The sequence below is a fragment of the Rhodnius prolixus genome, unplaced genomic scaffold (genome assembly GCF_049639745.1).
Source record: "Rhodnius prolixus isolate KJV_2025 unplaced genomic scaffold, Rpr scaffold_4, whole genome shotgun sequence".
NCBI classification, from domain to species: domain Eukaryota; kingdom Metazoa; phylum Arthropoda; class Insecta; order Hemiptera; family Reduviidae; genus Rhodnius; species Rhodnius prolixus.
In genome coordinates, this window is record NW_027411614.1 from 69744 (window position 1) to 94821 (window position 25078).

Consider the following 25078-nt stretch of genomic DNA (forward strand, 5'->3'; position numbering starts at 1 on the left):
ATTAATTTCCGGCGGATGCTGTCACTTTGAAAATGTGAAATTACTTTCAAACTTACTTTCTATTAACAGGAAAATAAAGAAATATCCTAAATTTATCAACTTACCTTCATAAAAATACTAAAAAAAAAAAAAACTACATTGAGAAAAACAAATGTACGAGAGTATCAAAATTACGAAATTAAATCTTAATTCACTTGTTTTTCTTTGCTATTATTAAGTAATAACTTGCAATAATATTAAATAATATCTTATTCTGCAAAATATGTGTTTTGAAGGTCAATTATTCATAAACGTAACTCCTTTCAATGGTACGTACATATTTGCTTTTATAATAATCTTCTTTTTTTTTTCTTTTTTTTTTTGATTGGAATATTTGATTGATAGATTGATTGGTTATAAATTTTTATCAATGGGGGCAACAAACCGTTTTTTATTATTTAATCACGTTACGTGAATATTTACATAAATTAATCGATTCAAGCAAAAATAAAAAATTAAATAAAAAAAAAATTGAATCAAACCGGAATTTCAAGGGATGTTTTTTTATTCAAATAAATAAATAAATAAACAAATAAATAAATAAATAAAAAGTTTATCTAATGTTTTTTTGGAGTTAAAATGGAATCCAGTTCTTGTCAGCTAAGATGAATGAAATTTTGGTCGAACGATAAACTATGGATTCAATCTGGCTTGAACACACGCCCCAGTTCGTATTATTGCACTTTACATAATTTATTTTTTTTTAAACCTGGAGTTTTATATTTCATTATATTACAAATATATAATTATATTGCAGGAAGAAGAATGACCTAGCAGCTATCCCGTTTTAAAATCGATGTTTAATATGAAAATAAATGTCAATTCGAAAATCCTGACAAGTCTTGCACAGATTATGAAACTTGTGGTGCACAATAACTGAATGATAAGGGTACTAGAAGGTAGCTGAATCGCCGACTACCCAGACCATTCAGGTCGCCATCTAAAAGGTTTGGAAGCGCACTGTGCCAGTTCGAAGATCTTCGACGAATGATGCAAAGAATTGGAGGCCCTAGCGAATCACAACAGTCTAAGGACAAGTTGGGTGAAAGGGTACAAAGGTGAAGGTGAAGAGAGAAGCAAGAAAGGCTGGTCAAGCTAGGAACCTTGCGGGGACCCTTTCAGGCCCTTGAAGAATGGCTAATATCTATGCTATCTAGTTGGAGAAGTGTGACGAAGATGAGGCATTCCAAAATGTTTCTGTCCAGTCAAAGTCCCGCTCACATTGACTTCTTGGAAAGTCGAACTGAAACTGATTAATGAGAGCCTGAGTCTGTGGACCATTGTTTGAGAAAAGTCTAGATTGGTCTAGAAGGGTACGAAGAGTGGACAAGACAAAGATACGAAGCAGCAGTGATTTATAGAAGAAGACGAAGAAGCGCTCGCGTACCCATCATTAAGATGTTTTTCACGAAAAGTAGAGGATATTAGAATACAAAAGATTGATCGACGAATGAAGTGGTTACTGAAAATGATCGAGTTAAAGAGAGAGAAAATAATGATAATAATAAATATTTATTATTTAAAAATTTAAGGACGTCCGAATAACGTTGTAATTTTTTTGTAACTCTCATTTTAAAATAACTTGACGTTCATTATAAACCTTACTTAGTAAGTTACAGATTACTTAGTAAGTTAAAGCATAAATCAATTATTTCGTCGGCAGAGGACCTCAAATCATGTAAAGTAATATCTTATATTTCAGGCGGGCTTTACATCCGACTATCTAATTAGGAGTCATACACAAAGGCGACTAGCTTGCAATACTTTACTATAAATTTCTCATATTAAGCACATTAAATAAAATACAAGACATAGACCAGGGGAATCGAACCCACTAAACCAACAATACATCTTTAGCATTGCGGGTCTATTCTCTTAACCGCTCGGCTATCGTGGCGCCTACCACAAAATTTGTATTTCACTATTATTATACGTGAAAGGGTGTTCAAAAAAAAGAGTAATAATATTAATTTAGATTCTACTACAACGGTGAAATTTTAAAGATAGCTTTTTTTTAATTTCCAGTTTGTCTGAAGTAATTTAGATATATTGTAATCGGTTCTGGAATATTTAATTTCTTAATCCATAATTCTGATCCTGTTTAGTATTTATTAATAAAATAAAATAATTAATGAAACACGTATGATCCATCAAGTGTGACTCTAAGGTACTGAAGAGTTTTTTTAATTTTTCTTTTTTCATTCACTATTATCGGACAGCCAAGGGTGGAGCTGGAGAACAATTGTCCCGTTCTGGTAGTGGGGTAACTAATAAAGCACCCGGGGGTGGTATTCCATCCAATGAACGTCCTGATCTTCCTTCATTGGATGTTAGCTAGGTAAAGTGGGAGGCGTTGTACATAGAGTTGTCCTTGACTCCCTCTTTTTTTGACAATAACCCCTCAGTCCAACCCCGGCAGTCTGTATGACCGGATGTCTCTATAGTTCGCTGTAACCTTTTATCCTTTCTTGCGTTACTTTTATAAGACTACGTTAATATTTATTTTTTATTTTTTACTGGTGGACATTTACAGCTAACGACAGGGCCTGTTTGTTCTACAATTACTATATTTACAGAGTTTCTGGATATGGTCGTTATATTGTAAGTAAAATTTAAATTTATTTAAATAATTAAATAATTTAATGTCATTAATAGAGTACTTAAATCCATAAATTACAATTAAAAGAAAACTTTACGAGTAAACTCTTTCTTATCTTTAAACTAAGCATTTTTACTAAGCATTTTTACTAAACATTTACTTCACATTTTCAACAAGAAAAACGCGGATAATTTGAAGAGAGAATAGTTGACGTAATAATTAATAGTTCTTGTTGATGATCTTTTAGGGAAAGTCAGTTTTCCAGGAAGTCGCTCTAATTACGTCATATCCTGAAATCTTTCTAGCCCCAATCGGATGATGCAAAGTTTTTTTTTTTCTTTTAAAGAAAAATCTTCTGATTATTTTTCTTGAGAAATAAATAATTAAAAGATGAAATATGATCAATAAATACTCCGGAAAAAGTCTTAGCTTTAATTGAGATCAATTTGTTTCCATCCTCGTATCGTAGATAATCTTCGAATCGCATCCTGTTTGGTGGTACTTTACCCTCCCCCCTCACTTGATAATGTCCAAGAGCTTTTTTGCAGTGTAATTCATCTTTTTTTTAAAAAATGATCCTATTGATAAATGATCTTACATTACGTACATCGAAATTTAAAACCTAACCTAAATTAGGAAATGCGTCATTCAAAATTCAGCAGAATCTAAAAAGCAATATCATTGTGTGCGCGCAAATGATATATCCGTTTTATTGTAGTAGATAAGAATACGAAAATGTTATAATAGATATAATAGAAGTTAAAAAAATCTGTTAACTAATATTTGAAGCTCTTTCGCTGATATTCTTCCGCTTTCACGTTTGAACGCTCACACTGTTCATGGAAATATTTATTGTCCGCCGGAAATTGATTCCGCGTGACGTCTGGGAAAATCTGTGAAATTCTATGGCAAATTTATATCTTTAATGCATTTTTTTTTTAATTTCAATTTTCTTTAACAAATTTTGAAGATAATTTTTAAGTTAGAATCATTAAAATGTTTAAAATTAGGTTCTAAAAAAAAAAAAAAAAATTGATATATTATTTTAAGACATAATTTGTCTCTGTTATCAAATAATACGCACAAAAATAAAGATACAAACATACGAGCATTAAATTCATAATTTGTGCAGAACAGATCTTTTAGTGACCTGAATGCCTGTTAAGATGTGATATTTTTCTTATCAACTATTCTTTTTTTTCCCCATTGAAAAACTACTTCTTATTAATTTGTTACTCTGAGAGAGTTGAGTTTAAAAAAAAATTAATCAATATAAAACTGTTACCTAAGTGGTTAGCCAAGTGAATTTCCCACCAGCTGCTGGCCCTTAAATTTTCCCTTCCTGTCCGATAATGGAAAGTGTAACAGACCGGAGGCCAACGGTGAACTGAAAAAGGGCTCCAAGCTCCATTCACTTATAGAGTCTCGCGTCTTAAATTTACATACAATTATGCTTAAATTTAAATATAGAATAAAAAAGCGGGTTTAATTTCAGGAATGCTGAACAGGGAAGACAGTAATCCACTTACATTTTAAGCTACACGGGAATATACAAAAAAATTGTTGTCTATTCATAATTAAAGTATAAATAAATTACTAGTGAAATTCGATTATGTAATCGATATAAAATTCCTGTACAAAAAAAAAAAGAGTCGAATATTTGTTTGGATCCGGTAATGTGAAAAATATAATTATTTTTACTGTGTCATAGTGAGCTTGTGTTCGGTCATTCAGTTGTTCAAGTTGATTGTCATTAATTTTGAGTTGATAATAGATAATCTATTATTGGTATTCAAATTTATTTTACAACCCTGAAGATGGATGTAAATTCGATATCGGACTGAAATAAGGGCATATACGTGAGGGCTTCTTTTACTTAATAAGGTTAAAATCAATGTCTTGTGAGTGGGAGATGTTTTTTTATTTTTTTCTTTAATAAAGTTGAATAATCACAAGGCCTAGACCGGGGGGAATCGAATCCACTAACCAACAATACATCTTAGCATTGCGGGTCTAGCCTATAACTGCCTAACATACTTTACTACAAAATTTCTCATATTAACCATTAAATAAAATCCAAAGCCTAGAGACCAGGGAATCGAACCCACTAAACCAACAATACATCTTAGCATTGCGGGTCTAGCCTATAACCGCTCGGCTATCGTGGCGTCTAAATTTTTAGTTCAATTAAAACACTAGGCAGTTACAGTTTATTAATTTGAACAGTTTAAATGACAAGAAATTTAAAATTTGCGCTGGATAAAATAAATGTACAAAACAAAAGAAGCAATTCAAAAATAACTATCTTGAAAAATCTGCAACAAGAATACCTTCTCGTACACGCGCAACAATGCCAATTAAAGTGCAGTTTTGCACTTCTACACACATCTTTGCGATCACTAACCTACCTGAATGCATGAGGTCCATCCTTAGAGAGAGATAGAGACAGTGTGTGAGATGGATGCTCTGTGTTCTTGTCTTCACTAACAGACAACTGACCATGTGTATGCATAAAAACCGGAATGTACCAGTTTTAGTTTTGGTTTTATTCCATATGTGTTGTTTTCAACTTTTATTTTCTTATTGTGTAAGGTTAGGCGCGTGCCACGCGGACTGATGCCCTACACAAACCGGTTCCCCTCCATTTTTCCAATCAGGTTGAATTTTTTTTGTTGAGGTGGACGTTATTTTGTTCTATTTTTTGGGCAGACATTCTTTTTATTTTTTTAAATTTACGAATGACCACAGTTATAATTAGTAATAGTCGAGTGAGGAGGGAAACCCTAAGCTATCCAAAGCCATTCTGGATCATTATAGCTAAAGCAACCGATTTAGGAGCCATCTAAGAATCAATCACACAGCTGCCCCTAACATCTTGATGAGAGACACCCAAAGATCGTTAATCTATTCAGGCCAAAGATGCTAAATCTAGCCTGCTCACACCATCAACTATTCGTCTGTAACGAGAGAACACTGTTCGGAAGCACTGAAAAAAGCTCTGGGTGCCTAAGGCCTCATACGTAGATGAGCCTTAAATAAATTTAAAAAAACACACATATCTTAAAGCATTACTTTTCCTCTCCGCCGCATCGCTCATCCTCCGATCTACCACGATTCAATTCTCCATTCCTCCTGCCAATGTCCGTTACCTATTTACCTATTTTTTCAGGCGAGCTTTGCGGCCAGCTACCAATTAGGTGTCGTGGACGGAGGCGACTAGCAAACACTTTACTGTAAATTTCTTTTATTACCCTCTAAATAAAATGTAAGGCCTAAGACCAGGAATCGAACCCAGTACCACAATGCATATTAGCTTTGCAGGTCTCGCCTCTTAACCGCTCAGCTACCGTCACGCTTCTCGGCCTTTTGGCTAAAATCAAAGTGTATGTCCGTTATCCTGGAGCTGTTTTTAGAACAAAAGATTGACTTGAAACCAGCAATCATAACTTAAACATGGTGAAGTTAACAGGTGCTATCAACTACTTATAAGACTACTAGACCAACGATCTGATCTTTCATTTAATAACAAACGACTAATATGCACTTCTATACTAAAACCCACCTGGACGTACAGGTATTGAACTGTATGGGGTTCAACGGAACGCTCCAATCTTTAAAGAATTTAATCTCTTCTGCCGTAAATTCTCCGCACTATCGTTAGCGCTCTATTCTTAGCTTTCAAATCTAATCCATCCACAGAAATTCCGATTGTAAATCCTTGAACTCGCTATAAAAAAATCTTATATCAGAACTTACAGTCTCAGGCGCCACAATAGCCGAGCGGTTGAGAGGCGAGACCCGCAATGCAAAGATGTATTGTTGGTTTAGTTGGTTCGATTCCCCGGGGTCTAGGCCTTGGATTTTATTTAATGCGGTTAATATGAGAAATTTTGTAGTAAAGTATGTTAGGCGGTTATAGGCTAGACCCGCAATGCTAAGATGTATTGTTGGTTTAGTGGGTTCGATTCCCCGGGGTCTAGGCCTTGGATTTTATTTAATGCGGTTAATATGAGAAGTTTTGTAGTAAAGTATGTTAGGCGGTTATAGGCTAGACCCGCAATGCTAAGATGTATTGTTGGTTTAGTGGGTTCGATTCCCGGTGTTTAGGTCTTGTATTTTATTTAATGCGGTTAATATGAGAAATTTTGTAGTAAAGTAAACAGGCGGTTATAGGCTAGACCCGCAATGCTAAGATGAATTGTTGGTTTAGTGGGTTCGATTCCCGGTGTTTAGGTCTTGTATTTTATTTAATGCGGTTATGAGAAATTTTGTAGTAAAGTAAACAGGCGCATCACCTTCCAGATCATCCTTCTAGGCGATTGATTGTCATTGTTACTAATAAGTTCATCTAGCGGCTGGTCTTACTTTCAAAATTAATAAATAAAATAAAACTCGACTCCATTAGAATTATAATTCTAAACTTAATTTGATTTGTTAAAAAGAAGACTTTCACGCTTAAAAGTAAGACAAGAAATGGCCTTAGATTGTAGATTTAGAAAGAAGAAACATTGAACATTTAGGAGAGAGTGATTTCGAAACTAAGTCAGCTACTTTTTTTTTTTTTTAAATTCTTATAAAAGCGGTCATATCTCCTAAAGTTAGGAAGTCCAAAGTATATAAGTGTATATGAAAGAGTTGTGTGTTTGTGAGACCGTTATAAATCTTCTTTTTTTTTATTGGATAGATCAGAGGGGGATTCCTATTGGTTACTTAAATTTTACGTAATAAATAAATTTTGGTTTTTTTAATTTATTTTGTTTCCCGCGTTTCTTTTTATCTTAATTTTTATTAAAGACGATCTTTAACATTTCATATATTTTATTAAGATAAATATTTATAAATAAATTAGAATCTTTATTAAAATTTATCGATCTTTAAATATTAAAGATTTATTTTTTGAGTTCAATAAGTTAAAAACTAGAGATGACTTTTTTTTTTTTTAAAAAAACAAAATTATAATAAAAAATAAATAAAAATATTTGTTTTAAACAGTTACCAGACTTTCTCTTAATTCAAATTATTAAAATAAAATTTCTTTGGACTTGGAATGTTTACTAAATCTTTGTGTTTAAAAACCGAATATTTAAACGTTTAATTACTTTAATATACAAATTGATTAAGCACAATTTATGGACAAGATTTTTGTTCCACTTTGTATTAAAATCATAAAAAAAATTTATCAGCTTTTTTTTTAAATAGTTGTTTCAGCGGAAAATACATTTTTTCCGGAAAAATATAATACCGGGAAATAATGCCATTTATATGAAATTGTTCCCTGGAATTTCTGTTTTTTTTTTTTGCGGGAAGGTTCTTTGGAATTCCGCTTTGTTAAACTATCCTTTAACTCTTTGAGGCGCACGATTTTAAAGAAAATAAAAGCCCTAGTTGCACAGAATTTCTTTTATTATAAAATAATGGAAATGAACATTCATTTCCGTTATTTTACATATGTAATCATCCGTCTCAAACAATCATCACTCTCGAAATAAGAAAAAAAGAAAAGAAAAAATTAATACCATTTCAATAGTCCTTTTTTAGTGTGGGGCGCTGGTATTGTATAATACCACTGTGCAACTAATGCTTTATATGATGTTCATTCAAACATAACTTTTTACCAAAACAAAGCGGGAACTTTGCGGACAGTACAGCACTGTCCTTCAGCGCACTATTCCTTGAAATGTTTTAGTTCCATGTTTTGACCCAATTGTTTATAAACAATGTATGAATTAACAACAGCTGCATCTAAGTTATAGAACAGTATGCGGTGCCACCATATTTTTACTATCAGTCAAGTTTATAATAAATATAAAAATTATTTCACTTATTTACGCATTTACCATTGGTGCATAGCACTGCCAACTAAATGGAAAACTTTAAATAACATATTAAGCTGTATGTATGAATAACTTCAACTTTTCGAAGTGGGTTAAAATATATCCCACCGTGCAGCAAAAGCTAAGCAAAAGGTGGGACAGTTTTTAACCCACCTAGCCGCAAAGAGTTAAGTCATAATTTTTAACTAGTTCTTGCTAAGACTATGACTCAGGGTCCAGGACACCATCTTCAGGGCTTATGCTTGCTGAAAATCACAATAGTTTTAACAGCAAAACTTGTTGGGTCTTCTGTTCTGACTGTTATGGTACTGAAAATAGTACTGAAATAGTTTTAGGTTTAGAAGAGTACCTAAACAGTCAAGGTTGAAAAATACACTTATTTTTAATGTTAAAAATGTAAAAAAAAAAAATTTATGATTTTCAGCAAGTGTAAGCTCTGAAGGTGATGTGGCAGTCCTTGAAGAATAGAATAGAATAACTGAAGTCGAAATCTCTACAGCTAAGTCCGGAACTGGTACAGGATCCTATAAACATTCGAGCTATAGACCAATAAAATCAAAGAGATTATCCAGCATTTTGGTGCCTTATCACTTCTTCATAATTTGTTCAATTAAAGGAGTTTACACCAAAACTTGTCAGTTCTTCATTAGAAGTATGGAACTCCATACTGAACACTGAACTTCTCAATCATGTTCTTTGAGATTTTAAGTTCACACTTAAAATGTGTAACATTATAATAAGTTCCTATTCATGCTGATATATTGTCGTAGTAACAAGCCGAAGTATTTACTAATTGTCGCATGTTTAAATTAGTATGGTTTGTAGATTGATTGTAGATTGTATTAAAAGGGCGGTTCCTCCAAAAAAAAAAAAAAAAAAAGGACAAGGAAAGCAGGCAATCCTAAATGCCCATTGTTCCCTCGCCACACACTTCATCTCATGAGAGATACCGGGTCTTCAAGACCAATAAATCCGGATAAGAGTTTCCAGATAGCAGTACAATAAACTAATAAAATAGTGACAGGACACTAGGGAGCATGGCGACTCAATCGCCCAGTGCACTGGAATAAACCTAGAGAGTTCTGGGGTAAAGATTACCAGATCTCCGGGAGAGGAAACATTTAACCTCCTCCGAAAACGAGGAATCTAGTTTTAGAATAAACGGGGCAAGTCAATAAAGTAAAGTAGTTGCCTATTTTTTCAGGCGCGCTTTACGTCCAACTATCAAATTAGGTGTGGTGGACGAAGGCGACTAACAAACATACTTTACTATAAAGTTCTTGTATTAACCATTAAATAAAATCCAACGCCTAGACCCAGGGGAATCGAACCCACTAAACCTTAGCATTGCGGGTCTAGCCCTATAACCGCTTGGCTATCTTGGCGCCTGGGACAAGTGAGTATGGTTGGTGTTATGTGTTGTCAGGATTGGGATATCCAAAGGGACGCCAAGATTTCTGAATAAGAGTAGCTGGTCCACGTCTCCCTAAGGGTTTGATGAAGTTGATGAGCGCTTTTCCTGTTCTCTAGTTCCAATATTTAAGGTATAACCGGAAGCCAATGCTGACTGGAGTAAGCCTCTCTAGAATACAATACATCTTCCAGGATATTCAAGCACAAATTTATATTACGTACAACTTAAAAAAAATTAATCTCAAAAAATAATTTGTGAAATAAGATGGAGTTAAATGGAGCGACAAGCGCGTAAAGTTCCGTTAGATTTGATTGTGTATATTAAAAAAGAAAAAGAAAAAAGAAGAATGAATTATCTTTATCTGTGTAGGCAGATGACATATGTTTTTTTTCTGAGACAAGATGGTTTAAATAGATAGATAGATCCTTGTAAAAGAACTGCAGCCAAACAAAGCAGGTGCAAGACCAGTGTGTGTGGTATATTGGTATAAAGTACCAAATCGGCCTGCTGTCCAAGAAGTTCTGTGTAGGCAGTCATCTCCTGCAGAATACTAATATGCCCACCTGAAGAAAGGCAGGTGTGCAACATCCACGCTGTGCCGTACATTGAATACACCACGATCGACAACTCCCTTTCGGTTGCTGTGGTGACAAAAAAATCGCATCACGCGCTAATCCTTTCACATGCCTCCTTTTTATTCCTGTAGAAAGCCGGGTGTGATCGTAATGTTCATAAAAGGGACAAGCAATAATCATGTCTTTACTTGTGAGCTTCAAACTTCATGTTCTATTTAACTTATTGCTTTATTACTATACTAGGTAAAGCGAGTTTTGGTGTAATGGTCACGAATGTGGATTTGAAAGTGCAAGATCACCAGTTCGAATCCCGCATTGTGTGTCAGCACCATTAGAAACAGCAAAAAATCTCAGAAATACTTCAAATTAATTTAGGTACCACTATCAGACCCGAGACTAAACTTTAGATCGATTTACTCTCGTGAAGTATCACTTTATTGAATCGATTTTACTCCTACAATATTCTTTATAACTTAATAGGCCTCTCCAAAATACTGAGTAACTAGCCACAGGTGAGCATTCGGGCCTAAATACCCCGTAATTTAAAGTTAACTCAACCCCGTAACGTTAACCTTAAAAAACTCAACATAAAGTGGATATTACCCTCTTTTAGTTTATATATAGGTATATTTAACTATCAAATTAGGTGTCGCGGATGGAGGCGACTAGCAAACATACTTTACTATAAATATCTCATATTAACCATTAAATAAATCCAAGGCGTAGACCGGCAATCGAACCCACTAAACCAACAATACATCTTAGCATTGCGGGTCTAGCCTCTTACCGCCTAACATACTTTACTACAAAGTTCTTTATATTAAACATTAAATAAAATCCAACGCCAAGACCAGGGAATCGAAACCACAAAGCCAACAATACATCTTAGCATTGCGGGTCTATATATTATAAATTAACGATCAAAAATGAAAACTACAATAGGAACAAAATACTCTGCAAAACCCTGATTGGTTAACACAGTGAAAGTAGCCATGCTTGTATAGATGAAAGGGTAAAGAGGCAGGGTTGCTAAGCAACAAATTAGCTTGCCAAGTCTAACTTTAATGGGCTTTACAAACTGTTCAGTTTTGTTCCCTAAGCTTATCTTTTTTATCTTTACATTTGAAATTTATCCAACTTTATTATAAGATTGTCTGTATCAATTACTTTAAAATAAAGACTGAAATATAAGTTTGAAAAGAATGTTTTGTTTTTGATTTTATTTATTAGCAACTTTTATTTATTTAACTCACTTCCGGATTCCACGCGTATCTTCGAAAAAACTATTGTAAAATTGACGCCTTGTTTAACGAATTTATGGGCATAAATAGCGTAGTGTCGAGCTCTGTCTGCTTGAAGGACTTGCCTTTTTTTGTTACCGATTGATTAAGTTACATTAATTATATCATTACTTGTTATTTGTTTAAATTTTTTTCAACGTAATCAGTACAAAGAATTCCTTTTGCAACCTTAAAAGCACTTCGATTATTACTTTCTGTCAGATAATGATGGATCCACTTTTCACCAACGATAAACACAAATCGATATATTAAATCAAATTTTCTTTCCTCAGATAAGTCCATGGGGCTGTGTAACATCTCGTAAAACCTATAAACGCTAATTTTCCAATTCCGTATTGTCCATCTTATCGATGTTTTTCCTCTGTGGTTCTAGTTTCGGGCCGCTCTTTACGTGGATCATCAACAAGAGAAATACGACCATGTTTACTTTTATTACGGTAGAAACCAGGAGACGCCCTTATTAAACCTGCATCAACTTCGGATGAGTTTCCTTTCTATAAAAAAACCTCTTTCAATGAACAAAACTTTAAAAATTCGAATAAAACTATTCATCAGATTCAAAGTAAATCCTATGTTTTAGACAGACTTTACGTCCAACAACCAAATTAGGTGCCGTGGAAGGAGGCGACTAGCAAACATACTTTACTACAAAGTTCTCATATTAACCACATTAAATAAAATCCAAGGCCTAGACCAGGGGAATCGAACACACTAAACCAACAATACATCTTATCATTGCGGGTCTAGCCTATAATCGCCTAACATACTTTACTACAAAATTTCTCATATTAACCATTAAATAAAATCCAAGGCCCTAGACCGGGGAATCGAACCCACTAAACCAACAATACATCTTAGCATTGCGGGTCTAGCCTCCTAACCGCTCGGCTATCGTGGCATCCCACTTGGTCCACACTAAAAACCATGAACATAATTTTGAACATTTTCTTTCATTATTTTCTCTTAATATTCAGATTGGGAAAGTTATCAATTAAAATTGATAATTTGAAAAAGATAAAATTTTTTAAAGATTTTTATGATAGAAGTTCGATTGTTGTGACCAGCCAGTATAAGATGTATTGCTTGTAAACTGAGTTGTTTTTTAAAGTTGCTGAGTCTGTAATTTATTACTAGCTACAGCTAAATTCATTATTTGACAAGTTAATTATGTTAGTAGTAACAGATTTTTTGTTTTTTCAATAACGGAACTTCCTTCAAATAGTTACGTCACCTATCAAACAAGTTATTTATGACTACTGTAGAAATATAAAGCTTGTAAACTACGTCACCCAAAGATCCTAAACTGAATTTTTTTAATTTTTTTCTTTTGGAAAATTTTTTTGAAATAAACGTAAATGTTGATCATGGATGGTAATGGCACGTTAGAGAAAATTAACTTTCTCTCCTATGAAAATGCTTCTACTAAAGCTATTTAAACAAAAAGGTAACAGATCTACGTGCATTTACTTAATCTAAAATTATCTTTTTTCACAATAATATTTGCTAATTGTATTAAATAATCACAATAAAAATTTTACTATATAACTTACGAATATGGTAAATCTGTAGGTAAATAAAGAATGAAATGTTAAAACAATAATTGTTAAGACTTTATTCTCTTTTAATTTCTGTTGTAAAAAAAAAAAACAAACGTGTTTAAGTTATTGTTTTTACCTTTTACACTTTACCATATTTGTAACTTATATTTACAACATATGAACGTTACAAAAATTTTATTTTGATGTACTGCGTAATGATTTTTTTTTTAAACGTGACAACAATCAATAAATATTGATGTTAAATCTATTAACTAAACTAGTCCGATTATCCGAAAAATTAAAATTGAATTAGCATTGCGGGTCTAGCCAATAACCGCTCCGGCTATCGTGGCGTCCCACTTAGTCCAATTATCTGCTTTCAAAAAGTAATATTTTATCACACTAAAAAACCATGAACATAATTTTGAAAATTTTCTTTCATTATTTTCTCTTAATATTCAGATTTGAGAAAGTTATCAATCAAAAATTGACAATTTGAAAAAGATTGTGATAGAAGTTCGATTGTTGTGACCAGCCGTCTGCTGGTCTGTAATTGTTAAAATATATGAGTAAAATACTAAATTTTAAGATAAATCAGTTGAAAGCAAAAAGTGCCACAGTATTGAACCAATTTTGTGGTTATTAATTCGATTGTTTTGCACAAAAATGATTTTACCATTAAGTCAATAAATTATTTCTAAGATTTAGAAAAATTAGGAGTTAGGAGGGGATATTTTAAATTAGGAATAAATTATTTGATTATAGGAAATTGTTTCTTCAATATTTATGAATAAATATTTCAAAATAACAAAATATATTTCTCACGATCAATAAAATAATTATGACATCCAATAAAATTAACTTTTTATTTATGTATTTTTATTTTAAGTAAAAAAAGATCTATCTTCTTTTTTTCTTTTCTTTGACATTGATTAATGGAGTTTTAAAACGGTTTCGTATTTTTATTTTTACGATGTCAGTATTAAATAATAATTTAGATTTTCCTCGTCACATATAAATTTTGATTATTAACAGTTCAAAAACAATATTATTTAAATTAAATTATTGTTTTATTGTTACGTATAAGGAAAGATTTTCAAAAACTGAACATTGTTTAGAAATACGTATAAAATCATTCACAAAGATTTAAGTTATACGCTTCAGTAGACAAAAATGTATGGCTAATGAAGACAAATAGCTGAACGCTTATCTCGAAGTCTAACCTTAATTTGATGACTTAAATTCATTTTTACAAGGGACTAATGTTTCTTTAATTAAGGCGGCAAGCTGTAATTATGTCAGTTCCTATGTTTCTATTATTCTGTTCAAAATTTTATACCGTCTACTGATCAAATGAAAGATATAATTGCGAGTATAGATTCCATTACATTAAAAAAGTAAGGGCTATAGTTTCTTTTTTGATAAATGTCGAGTTTTTTCCGAGAAAATTGCCGGAAACTTGGTCAAAATCTTTCACGTTTCCGGTCAAGTTATTTACTTTAATATTGTCAATAACTCATTTAATCGAGTTTAATATTGAAAATAAGGTAGATTGCTAGATGGACATATTCGAAATGTGTTTTAAGATATTTTCAAGAAAATCGCTGGAAACTGGAAAAAAAATTTGCCCTACGTATTTTTTGAAAACTTTCCACCGAGGATTTCTAGGAATAGTGAGGAAATTGTATCCAGCTTCTTGTTTCCCATGGACCGTTCTACATAACGAGTCTCCTCTCAGATATTAACTCAAAATTTGGTAACCTAAAATTAAAAGATTGGGGATGTTCTAAGAGCTACATGAGAAGTAAGTTGTTGGACAGAGCAACCAAGCTAAGAATTTATAAAACTCTTAATTCGCCCTGTCCTGGATGTATGCCTCTGAAACCTCGGAGCATATCACGAAAGCAGACATCGCCTTTTAATATTCGAAAGGAAAATACTGCATAAGATCTTCGGCCAAAGACGTGAGAAAACACGACTTTGGCTTCGCAGAATTCATCAGAGAGCTGTATGCTCTGAAGAAAGAGACGCGAATATTATAGCGTTGCTTAAAGCTAATCAAGCTTAGAATAGGGCTGGACATGTCGCAAGAATGGACCAGAAAGAGTCAGGAAGTCCCTGACCGCAAAAGGTGAGTTGGAAGATCAAAGCTAAGATGGTTTGACGATGTGACGCAGGATGGCAGATGGTAGGCAGCTATTGCGTACTAGAAACTGGGATGGCGGCTGCAAGAGACAGGAAGTGAGGAGGCCAGGACCCTTACTAACTGGGTTGAAGTGCCATTGAGAAAGAGAGAGGGATGTTCTAAGAAGGATATACACCCCTCCATATCCTGGTAACCAGCCAGGGAAATTCCACAGATTAGGAAGCCAAATAGATTGGATAAAATATGGAATATCACACCTTAAAGTCAAATGTTACTTTACCTTTCTGTTTTGGGCGAGAATTACCTCTATTTCGGATACAGAATCAGCTGACTTTGTTAGCCTGCGTCCAGAAGTGGACATCCGGGAATAAGAGATAAAACTGTCACCCATTAAAAAGCTTCGGTTAGTTTCCACTAAGGTTATTGGCCAATTCGTTCGTACTTAGAAGTCTATGTCCAGATTCCAACCGTAGGCGCCACAACATAAATGCTGTCCTATCTTCGGGCCAGATATTTCAGCCCAGAAGGGCTTTAGAAGAACCGCAGAACTTCTTGCTTCTCTCTCCATCTTCTTTGAAGACAAACTAGTATTAGTTTTACAAAAATATGGAACTACCAATGAATAAATAAACTTTAATAATAAAACCAAAACAAACTAGAGCACCACCAATACATAAATGTTATTTATTAATTAGCAGTTTGGATGAACGTATCTATATTAGGTAAAATGTATTTAGGCACATATATGGTAGAACTTAATTGGTAGCCAGAGATATGTAATTATTGGAAGGATGAGATATTTCCGCAATCAGTAAAGTTAAAAAACAGTAGTGGTCTCTCTTATAAAACCGGAAAAAGGTAAGTCAGCATTGCCTAGCGGATGGACTTAATTACTACGATTTAAATAAGGCTTGTCAAAGAAACAATTTTTGTTTCTATTATATTAGCAATCGAATATAATCAGTTATAAAGTAAACAAACCATTTATTAAAAAAATAAATAAATAAATAAATTATTGTTCCCTGTATTGTTGGAAAAGGAGGGCGGATTTATAATTTTGTGGTAATAAATATGTAATCTACAATTAATAAGATTTGAATTTTTTAAAGTCCCAGGGAGTTAAATTTACAACTGGGAGCCACAAATTATTGAATGTCCGTCCAGTGAATTCTCCTACTTGTTTAAAAGTAAGTAGAGATTAGATTAGGGCGGCCTAAAGGCCTATGCCACTGCGACCCCTCTAGGGATCTATTGTGGCTCCCCCAACTTTAGAGCTCGCCCTCCAGACCCGTCCTTTTAATCGGAACTCTTAATTCTGGAGAGCGACTCCCCGCTGGTTTAAATTCTGTTTTTTTTTTTTTCCTCCCCGAGAAGTAACATTCTTAGCCCTAGACAAGCCCCTCACACTGATACAACACGCGCAGTGCCGTTAAAAGTAAGTCAGAAGAGTAAAGTAAAGTAGTAAAGTAAAGTAATCGCCTATTTTTGCAGGCGGGGCTTAACGCCCAACTACCAATTAGGTGTCAACTAGCAAACATACTTTACTGTAAATTTCTTTTATTAACCATTAAATAAAATCCAAGACCTAGACCCCGGGGAATCGTCACCCACTAAACCTACAATACAGCTTAGCATTGCGGGTCTAGCGTATAACCGCTCGGCTACCGTGGCGCCTAAGTAAGTCAGAAGATGCGATCATTGTGAGCCCCAGAATCTGTAGAACACGAAATTTCCTGATCAAACTATTTATTAATCCAACCTGGGATAGAATTAGCTCTAGTGGTTAGCGTACTACTGGGTTCTAAGAGGCTGGGTTCGAATCCAGCTGCTGTCCCTTAGATTTTCTCTTCTTAACAGCTTCTTACAGCTCTTTAATACTCGTCCAGTAACGAGAGAACACTGTCCGAAGGCTGACATTGCACTGAAACTTCAGACTTTTGTTTTACAATAAAATAATCACTACCAATGTTTTTTTACTCATGTACACTTTCATATTTCCATTAAATAATACAAAACATTTACTCACACGATCCGTAACATTTCCGTAACTCAGATTAGGTAACAGTATTTTAAATAGATAATAAATATTTATGGATAAACTATATTTGAAGTGTATAACAAGTGAATGTGATGGAAATAAATAAATAAGAATTTATTACTTATAATTCAGCACAAAGAAAGGTTGTAAGTTCGATTCCCAATCAATTATACAAAAAAATAACTTTAAATTATTGAATTTATAAAACACAAACATGAGAAATTGTTAAAAAGAAAATTGACATTTGATTTTTAATATCATTTAAATGATATTTAAATTTATGGTAATTTCAAAGTACATAACTTATTTATGTAGTCGATACTATGTTGTATTCGTAGAAATATTGAAACAAAAAAGGAAGTAGTATTGTGATCGAGTCTAAAGTTTTGGAATTCAGTATTAAAACGGAAATGATGTTTTATTGAATTTTTTTCTAAGTTAGATCAGATTGATTGCAGAGTTCTTTAGGTGCTGGAGCCCTCAAAAAAAGAAGTTTAACCCCTTATTAATTCTGGAAGGAGAAACCTCTCCTTATTGCAAGAACCAGGGCCTCTTATTTGGCTTGCATCTGTTTATCATTGTCAGACTGCGTGCCGAATTCTTGTTCTTCTTCTCCAGTCTGGGCGTCAAAGTATTAAAGAGATTAGACTTCTTCTATTAAAGATATTCTTCTAGCCGGGAAGACGAGTCACATGGGGGATTTCGAGTAACTTTGCTGGAGAACAGGCTGACCAAATGTGTAAACCAGCTTACGGGTGAGGACAACCTGGCAGCATATGGATGAGCTCAGTGGGCTATTGGCTGGCTAAAATGCCGATTCCAGGTAGTTCCAGGGATTAAAGTGAGACGTTGTTGGATCTAAATGGAAGTCCTCTAATTGGTTTTGCATCCTAGGCGTTGTGATTTAAGGAAACACCTTTGAAAAAAACGATGCCAGGTCACTTACAGAAGGAACCACAAATTCACCCTCGACAGAATATTTTGAAAAGAGAGGAAATCACGTCCAATAAATTCGGTGGGAACAGGTTGACCCTGTACGAGCTTAGGTTGTTTACAGGGTTCGAGTTCTCCAGACAGCTTTATTTATCTCAAGTCCAGGACCGAATTTTCGACTCAGACCAATTATTTTTAAAGTGGCTATTACTGTCCTGAGATACCAACAGTAATGTCCCAGCTACATCTTGGGACCTACAAATTTCTTACCCAGAAATGGTTTTAGAATATAGAATTTCATTGGCAACCAGGATTGAAAGATATAAAAACAGGAGAGTAGTCTGTTCAAGTAATCCTCGGTGAAGAAGCGTTAAGTAACAAATCCAACTTGAAGAAATGTTAATTCTAAATAGTAACTAAATTTTATTGTACATAAGATGAGTTCTCAATTCGCCTAAAAATATTAAAATGTAGTCATGATAAAAATCATTATATAGATCCAGTAACAGAGGCGCATGAATATCAAATAGCTGAATTTAAAATTTAGGAACAATTTTGCCAATGATAAATATTGTAAAATGTTTAATAACATATTTCAAAATAACTTGTAAAGTCTGTAACTATTGGTTTGTTGATAATAGGGTGTAGCCCTTAGATTGGGTTTATTGATCAATTTGGGTACTATAAAGAAATCACAGGGTCCAATAAATGGTCAGAACAAAATGGATTGTAATGATTCTGTTCTGATAACTTGTTTTATAACCTTGGCTCCAGCCGCAGATTGGTTTTATTAGTAAGATATCTTTTGAAGTTTTTTTTTATTGTAAGACTGCTTCCTTTTGATTGGGTTATAATTAGAGATTTGAAGGAAGTAGATGCTTTATACTAACTTGATTGGTGTACTGCTTATTAAATAACAGTACAAGTTCTTCGTGATCTTTTCATTTATAATACTGGCTCTATCTGACAGGAAAAGGAAATACTGTGATCGTATTCAACTTTTAAATTGAGTTTTACCGGAAATAAACCTTTTAAAGACCCATGACAACGAAAATCTGTGACGACACTAAATTTATTTAAATCGTAATCTGTTACAGGAAATATGTTCCACATTACTGAAGATGACCTAGTCTCTCTCGGGCGGAAGCTTGGCAAATAAATAAATATAGCTGAAATTGGCAATAATCGTTCTTCCTTTTCAAATATATTGCTTACATTTTAAATACAGTTTGTAAATTAATTCCATTGCTTCTTTTTTTTTTTTAAGGAATGAGTCCGAGTCCCCTGGAATGAACTACTCCAGGCTTCCTAGACATCACGACTGGGACATCAACGACTCTAACGTACCTCGAGTAAGTTGATAATATAGTATTATAGTATTTTGTGTTTAGTTTATTTTTAATCAATGGCAACATCTTAGTAGTTGAGCGTTTATAGGCTAGACCCCGCAATACTAAGATGTATTGTTGGTTTAGTGGGTTCGATTCCCCTGGGTCTAGGCCTTGGATTTTATTTAATGGTTTAATATGAGAAATTTTGTAGTAAAGTATGTTAGACGGTTATAGGCTAGACCCGCAATGCTTAGATGTATCGTTGGTTTAGTGGGTTCAATTCCCGGGGTCTAGCCCTTGGATTTTATTTAATGGTTAAAATGAGAACTTTGTAGTAAAGTATGTTAGGCGGTTATAGGCTAGACCCGCAATGCTAAGATGTATTGTTGGTTTAGTGGGTTCGATTCCCCGGGGTCTAAGCCTTGGATTTTATTTAATGGTTAAAATGAGAACTTTGCAGTAAGGTATGTTAGGTGGTTATAGGTTAGACCCGCAATGCTAAGATGTATTGTTAATTTAGTGGGTTCGATTCCCGGGGTCTAGGCATTGGATTTTATTTAATGGTTAATGTTAGAAATTAATAGTAAAGTATGTTTGCTAGTCGCCTCCGTCCACGACACCTAATTACTACAATTGGACGTAAAGCTCGGCTGAAAAAATAGGCTTTACTTTAAGGGCGTCATTTGGGGGGGGGGGTGAATAAATTTCCATTTTCTGTGGAAAAATATTTAATTATAGTTCAAAAATATTTACATCAGTGAAACTTCAATTTAAAAAAAAAAACAGCAATTCTACAACAAAGAGATAAACTTTGTAAAAACAAAATACAAAAGTGGGGGGGGGCAATAAGTACGGACGTCTTTTGAGTGAATGAATTGCCGCTGGAATGGTAGTGACCAATCTTCCAATTAAGTAATGAGTAATTGTGTTGTAGCGTATATGAGGACTTTAAAAAGTTGTAGTAGTGGAGAAGTAATATGTTACTTTTGCCATATGTAGGGGTAAAAAAAATAGGCTCCCCCCCACCCATTACTTCTTTTAATGATCCCAATTAAACAATATATAATATAAGCCGGACAAATGCAACGTAACCAAGTGTTAATATGGGAAGAATAAACTAAACATTCTTTTGACAATTTATTTCTTATTTAATTCTTTTATTTCTTTTTGAGCTTTAATTTCTCTGTTAGTTTATTTTAGAGTAGTTTAAGTTATTCTCCTTTTACTCTCCTTCTTGGACGGCAAAATTGTAAGCACTAATCGCAATTCCTTAAGACAGTCCATAGCCTTTTAATATAGGCGACCTAGGCAGAGACCTAGAAATGAAAGTATAATACATGATGAATATAAAATAATATACTCGTACATCCGTGTAGTAAAGAGCCAAGAGGTAAATATATATATATATATATATATATATATCGCTCCAAATTTAAGGTAGGCGTGTTTAAGCGCTTGTATATTTACATGTGAACATGAGAGGTTAAGTCAAACTTAGTATTATATACAGCCTTAGGCTGCATGAAGAATAATATCTACATGTGGTGAAGTTGTCACTTTTTGAGAAAGAAGTACTCTCCAAAGAGTATTGATTTCTCTTTTTTTCTCTTATGCTTTCTCTTTTCTCCTTTCTTGCACGAGTATTTACAAATAATTAATATTTATAACAATTAAAAATATCTCGAAACAAATTTCAGATACATTTCAAGTCAACAACATATTTTTACTTTATTAAAATTAATTTTTTTTTACCTTTTTTAAAAAAAAGAGTTGTTTTTTTTGGAAGTGTTCTCGAAAACAGGCGAACAAAGAAGCGCTGATAGTGAGAGTGCCCCAAAATGAATCTCAATTTCCGGAAATTTCACGTAATGTCTCGAATGCTAGAGCAAGATGGCCAACATGATAAACATAACTCAGCGCATACTTTTTGACAGTTTTAGAAGTTAGGATTCATTAATGTACTCGTATATTGTACTTACCTAATATGTAGAAAAAAATTTCGACACATACATTCGCTGCAGCACGCAGTATGTAACTATCATACAATTTTTTTGTTGAGACGATAATGTTTTTATTCTCAGAGTTAATTAATAACGCTTTGACGCAGACCAAAATAAACTCACTGTTCATCACTTGTGAGGTCACGCAGCGCCGTCGGACGACATTACCGGTTAAATTTCGGCTGTTGGCCATCTCTCCCGATTGGCCATCTCACCTTAGACTTTACCCTACTTTGCAAATAACAAATAAAAATCATGTTCTTGTTCTTGTTCACTCTACGTACATTATTGTGACCACTTTGCGCGCGGATGGATCCATTTAGATATGAAAATGTTCAATTGATCCTCATCAAAAAAAAAAGTTTGGTAGGCAGAGCTTAAAGCAGGGGGTCCCCCAAACTTTTTACACTGGGGGGGGGGCCAGTTCACTATCCCTCAGACAGTTGGAGGGCAGGACTATAAAACAAACTATTTCAAAGTAAAAGAAACAAAACGGGAACAAATAGGAATATTTCAAATAAAGAACAAGTAAATTTAAATCACCAAACTGCCTAGTATTTCTGTGGCAATTATGGACCTGCTTTTGGCTAATGAGATGGTCCAATGTCCGGTTTAGTTATAGTGCTTTCCTCTTTCTTCCTACTTCTGCTGTTATTTTACACTGTTTTCGGAGCCCGTGACGCGCGTCATCGGAAGTAGTACTGTACTTGAGCGTAGCAGCGCTTTGGCGGCACCGCCACATATTGGTGCTCCTCTCACTGACCACCAATGAAAGAGATGCCCCTTCCGGAAGTGTGACGGGGGCCGGATAAATGTCTTCAGGGGGCCGCCGCATGTGGCCCGCGGGCCGTAGTTTGGGGACCCCTGACTTAAAAGTATCATTGTTATTGGAAAAAACAAAAATGTTATCTTCGGAAACGGTCAAACTGATTTCTTTTTTTGGCTCTCAAAGTATTTTGATGAATTGTTTCATCGCCAGGGATGCTGTAGAATCTCACCTGGCTCTAATTAACGAGACAATAGATTTAATTAAATTAAGCAGGACAGAGTACTCCGTCAAAAAGAAGTATACTATAAACATATAACATGCGTTGCATTTCATAAACTAAGCATTTAAAGTTAGCCAGTAAAACATCGAAAAACGTCAAAATTGCCGAACGAACCCGCTAAAAATCTAAATCTAAAGAATGTTACCCCCCCTCAAAAAAAATAAAATCAATCTAAAATATTTATATTACCTGTAGAGTCATTAAAAACGAGACAAGTTTAGAATAATTTAAAAAGCGATTTGATTTGATGAGAACAATACAGTAATATTTTGCCAGCCTGTAAAGCACCAGTTGGGACGTTTAACGGAACAAGTTTTTTTTTTGTTCTTTTTTTGTGTTCCATCAGGTTTGTCTTTGTGTATAACAAATCTGCCAATTAGGTTCCTCCAATTCATTGAAGCTGTACGTGAGTGAAATCTTTAAAACGTTTGATTGGCTTTAAAAATGTTTATTGGCACACATTTATTTATTTAATAAAAAAATTGTCCACCGCTCAAAAATATTCCAATAACAATTAGAATTGAATGAATTACTTTTTTAATTGTTACATTTATTTAAAATTAATTTATGTAAGAACCTTCAAATTTAAACATTCTTTATTACGGATTTTGTAATGACGTTTGCGATATTACGTCATAATGAAAGAGCACTCTTTTTCTACTGATGTTGTTAATATATACTGAAATCGGAGCCACCAAGGAACCGGGGGTCTTCTTGGAGAAGATAGCCTTTTACAGTTAACCAGCAGCCTTAGGAGGGCATTTCCGCCTTTGTAGAAAACGGATGCTGGATGGGATATAGCTTTCTTGGGGGGGGGGATTTAAAGCTTCAGGAAGTGATACGGCTCCCCGAATTCAATTATTTCCTTAGAGAGCACCGTATTTTCCTAAGAAAATTCCTAGTCACATAATTTAGGTGCGATTATTGGAAAATATGAGTGGAAGACTTTGCACGAGGAGGTTTCATGTATTAGGGAGATTATTATCGATTCCTCTCTCTCTTTTCTAGAACTTCCTTGGCTAGCTATGGTTCCTTTAAATCTGGGAAAGCTATCCCTTAAATCCTCTGTGAAGGGTTTGAGTTGAGGTGTGCGTGGTTACCCCATATCTAAAATCCTCTTTAGAGAGTTTTCTTCAACAGGTTCAAAGAGGGCAATAGAAAGGAAGGTGATTTAGCTCGGAGAATGATTATCCTATGCTGTTGGTTCCCACTTTTCCTCCCTGAACTTCCCTAGAATACTTGGATGAATGGTTCTATCTCCAAGGATGCTGCAGAGTCTCTACTCTGGTTTTAATGACAAGACGATAGATCTAATTCGAAACAGCCTAACAAAAAAGTAGGAAAAATAAGTGTTCCTTAATTTGTGGAAACACTCTGACAGCCCTCAAGTACAAGTACCCCTGAGGATGAAAATCCTTCCAGACAACTTTAGAAAAGATAAAAAAGAAAAACCCTACTAAAAAAATTGTACTCCTGATTTTTATAATATTACAGACCATTCGTTTCTACTGGGAAATTTTTTCGTCTTTTTGCGCAGAACTCGAAAAAAAAATATTCCGTTTCCGGTAAGACAGGAAATACTGAAAAATCATTATTTCGTTTCCTATCTATTCGTCCAAAATTTATAGAATACATAAAACTAGATAGATAATTTATTTGTCATTGTGTTCTGTATTAGGTATTCTTTAACTTTTTTTTTTAATTTGTTTAAATGTCTGGGTGGTATATATACATATATAATTATGTATTTATTACGTATGCTCAACATATGGTTAATTTATTAACCTATTTTATTGTAAACTGACTCTCTGCCTTGTCTTGGTTTTTATTAATGAAAGTGGAGGTTGAACATTTATGAATTAACAAATAGATTTACTATTATTTTGAATAGAAATAATTTAATTGGTAAATTTAGTATCCTTTTCTGAAGCGGACGTACTGATTGGCCCAGTAGTGGGCAATCTCATACGATTTTTCCTGGGCAGCAATTAATACAGATTATGATTATCAAAATAAATGCTGAAGTTGTAAGAAAATTCGGAGGATATTTCCCTCTTCTTCGTTATTCTCTCTCCGTAGATTTCTGTTCCATCTACTCATTTCCTTAGAATACCTCAAGCTTAAGCATGTTAATACTTGCTGCTGATGATGAAGTAATTTGGAATTACACAGCATGTTGCTACTGATGATGATGAAGTAATCTGGAATTACACAACATGTTGCCACTGATGATGAAGTAATTTGGAATAACATAGCATGTTGCTACTGATGATAAAGTAAT

At 34.0% G+C, this 25078-nt stretch overlaps 1 protein-coding gene across 3 annotated transcripts in view; it reads left to right on the forward strand.

Annotated features, from left to right (window-relative positions):
- Positions 1–2209: 2209 nt before the first annotated feature.
- LOC141455599 (uncharacterized) overlaps positions 2210–25078 on the forward strand; it is a 40838-nt gene continuing 17969 nt past the window's right edge. The window contains exons 1-2 of one of the 3 annotated variants that reach the window (XM_074130771.1): positions 2210–2640; positions 19685–19769. In XM_074130771.1, coding sequence (XP_073986872.1) covers positions 2627–2640; positions 19685–19769 — 99 coding nt within the window. In that variant the 5' untranslated portion in view covers positions 2210–2626. Of the gene's footprint in view, positions 2641–19684; positions 19770–25078 lie in introns of those variants that run through there. The other 2 variants (XM_074130772.1, XM_074130773.1) reach the window with 2 other exon arrangements.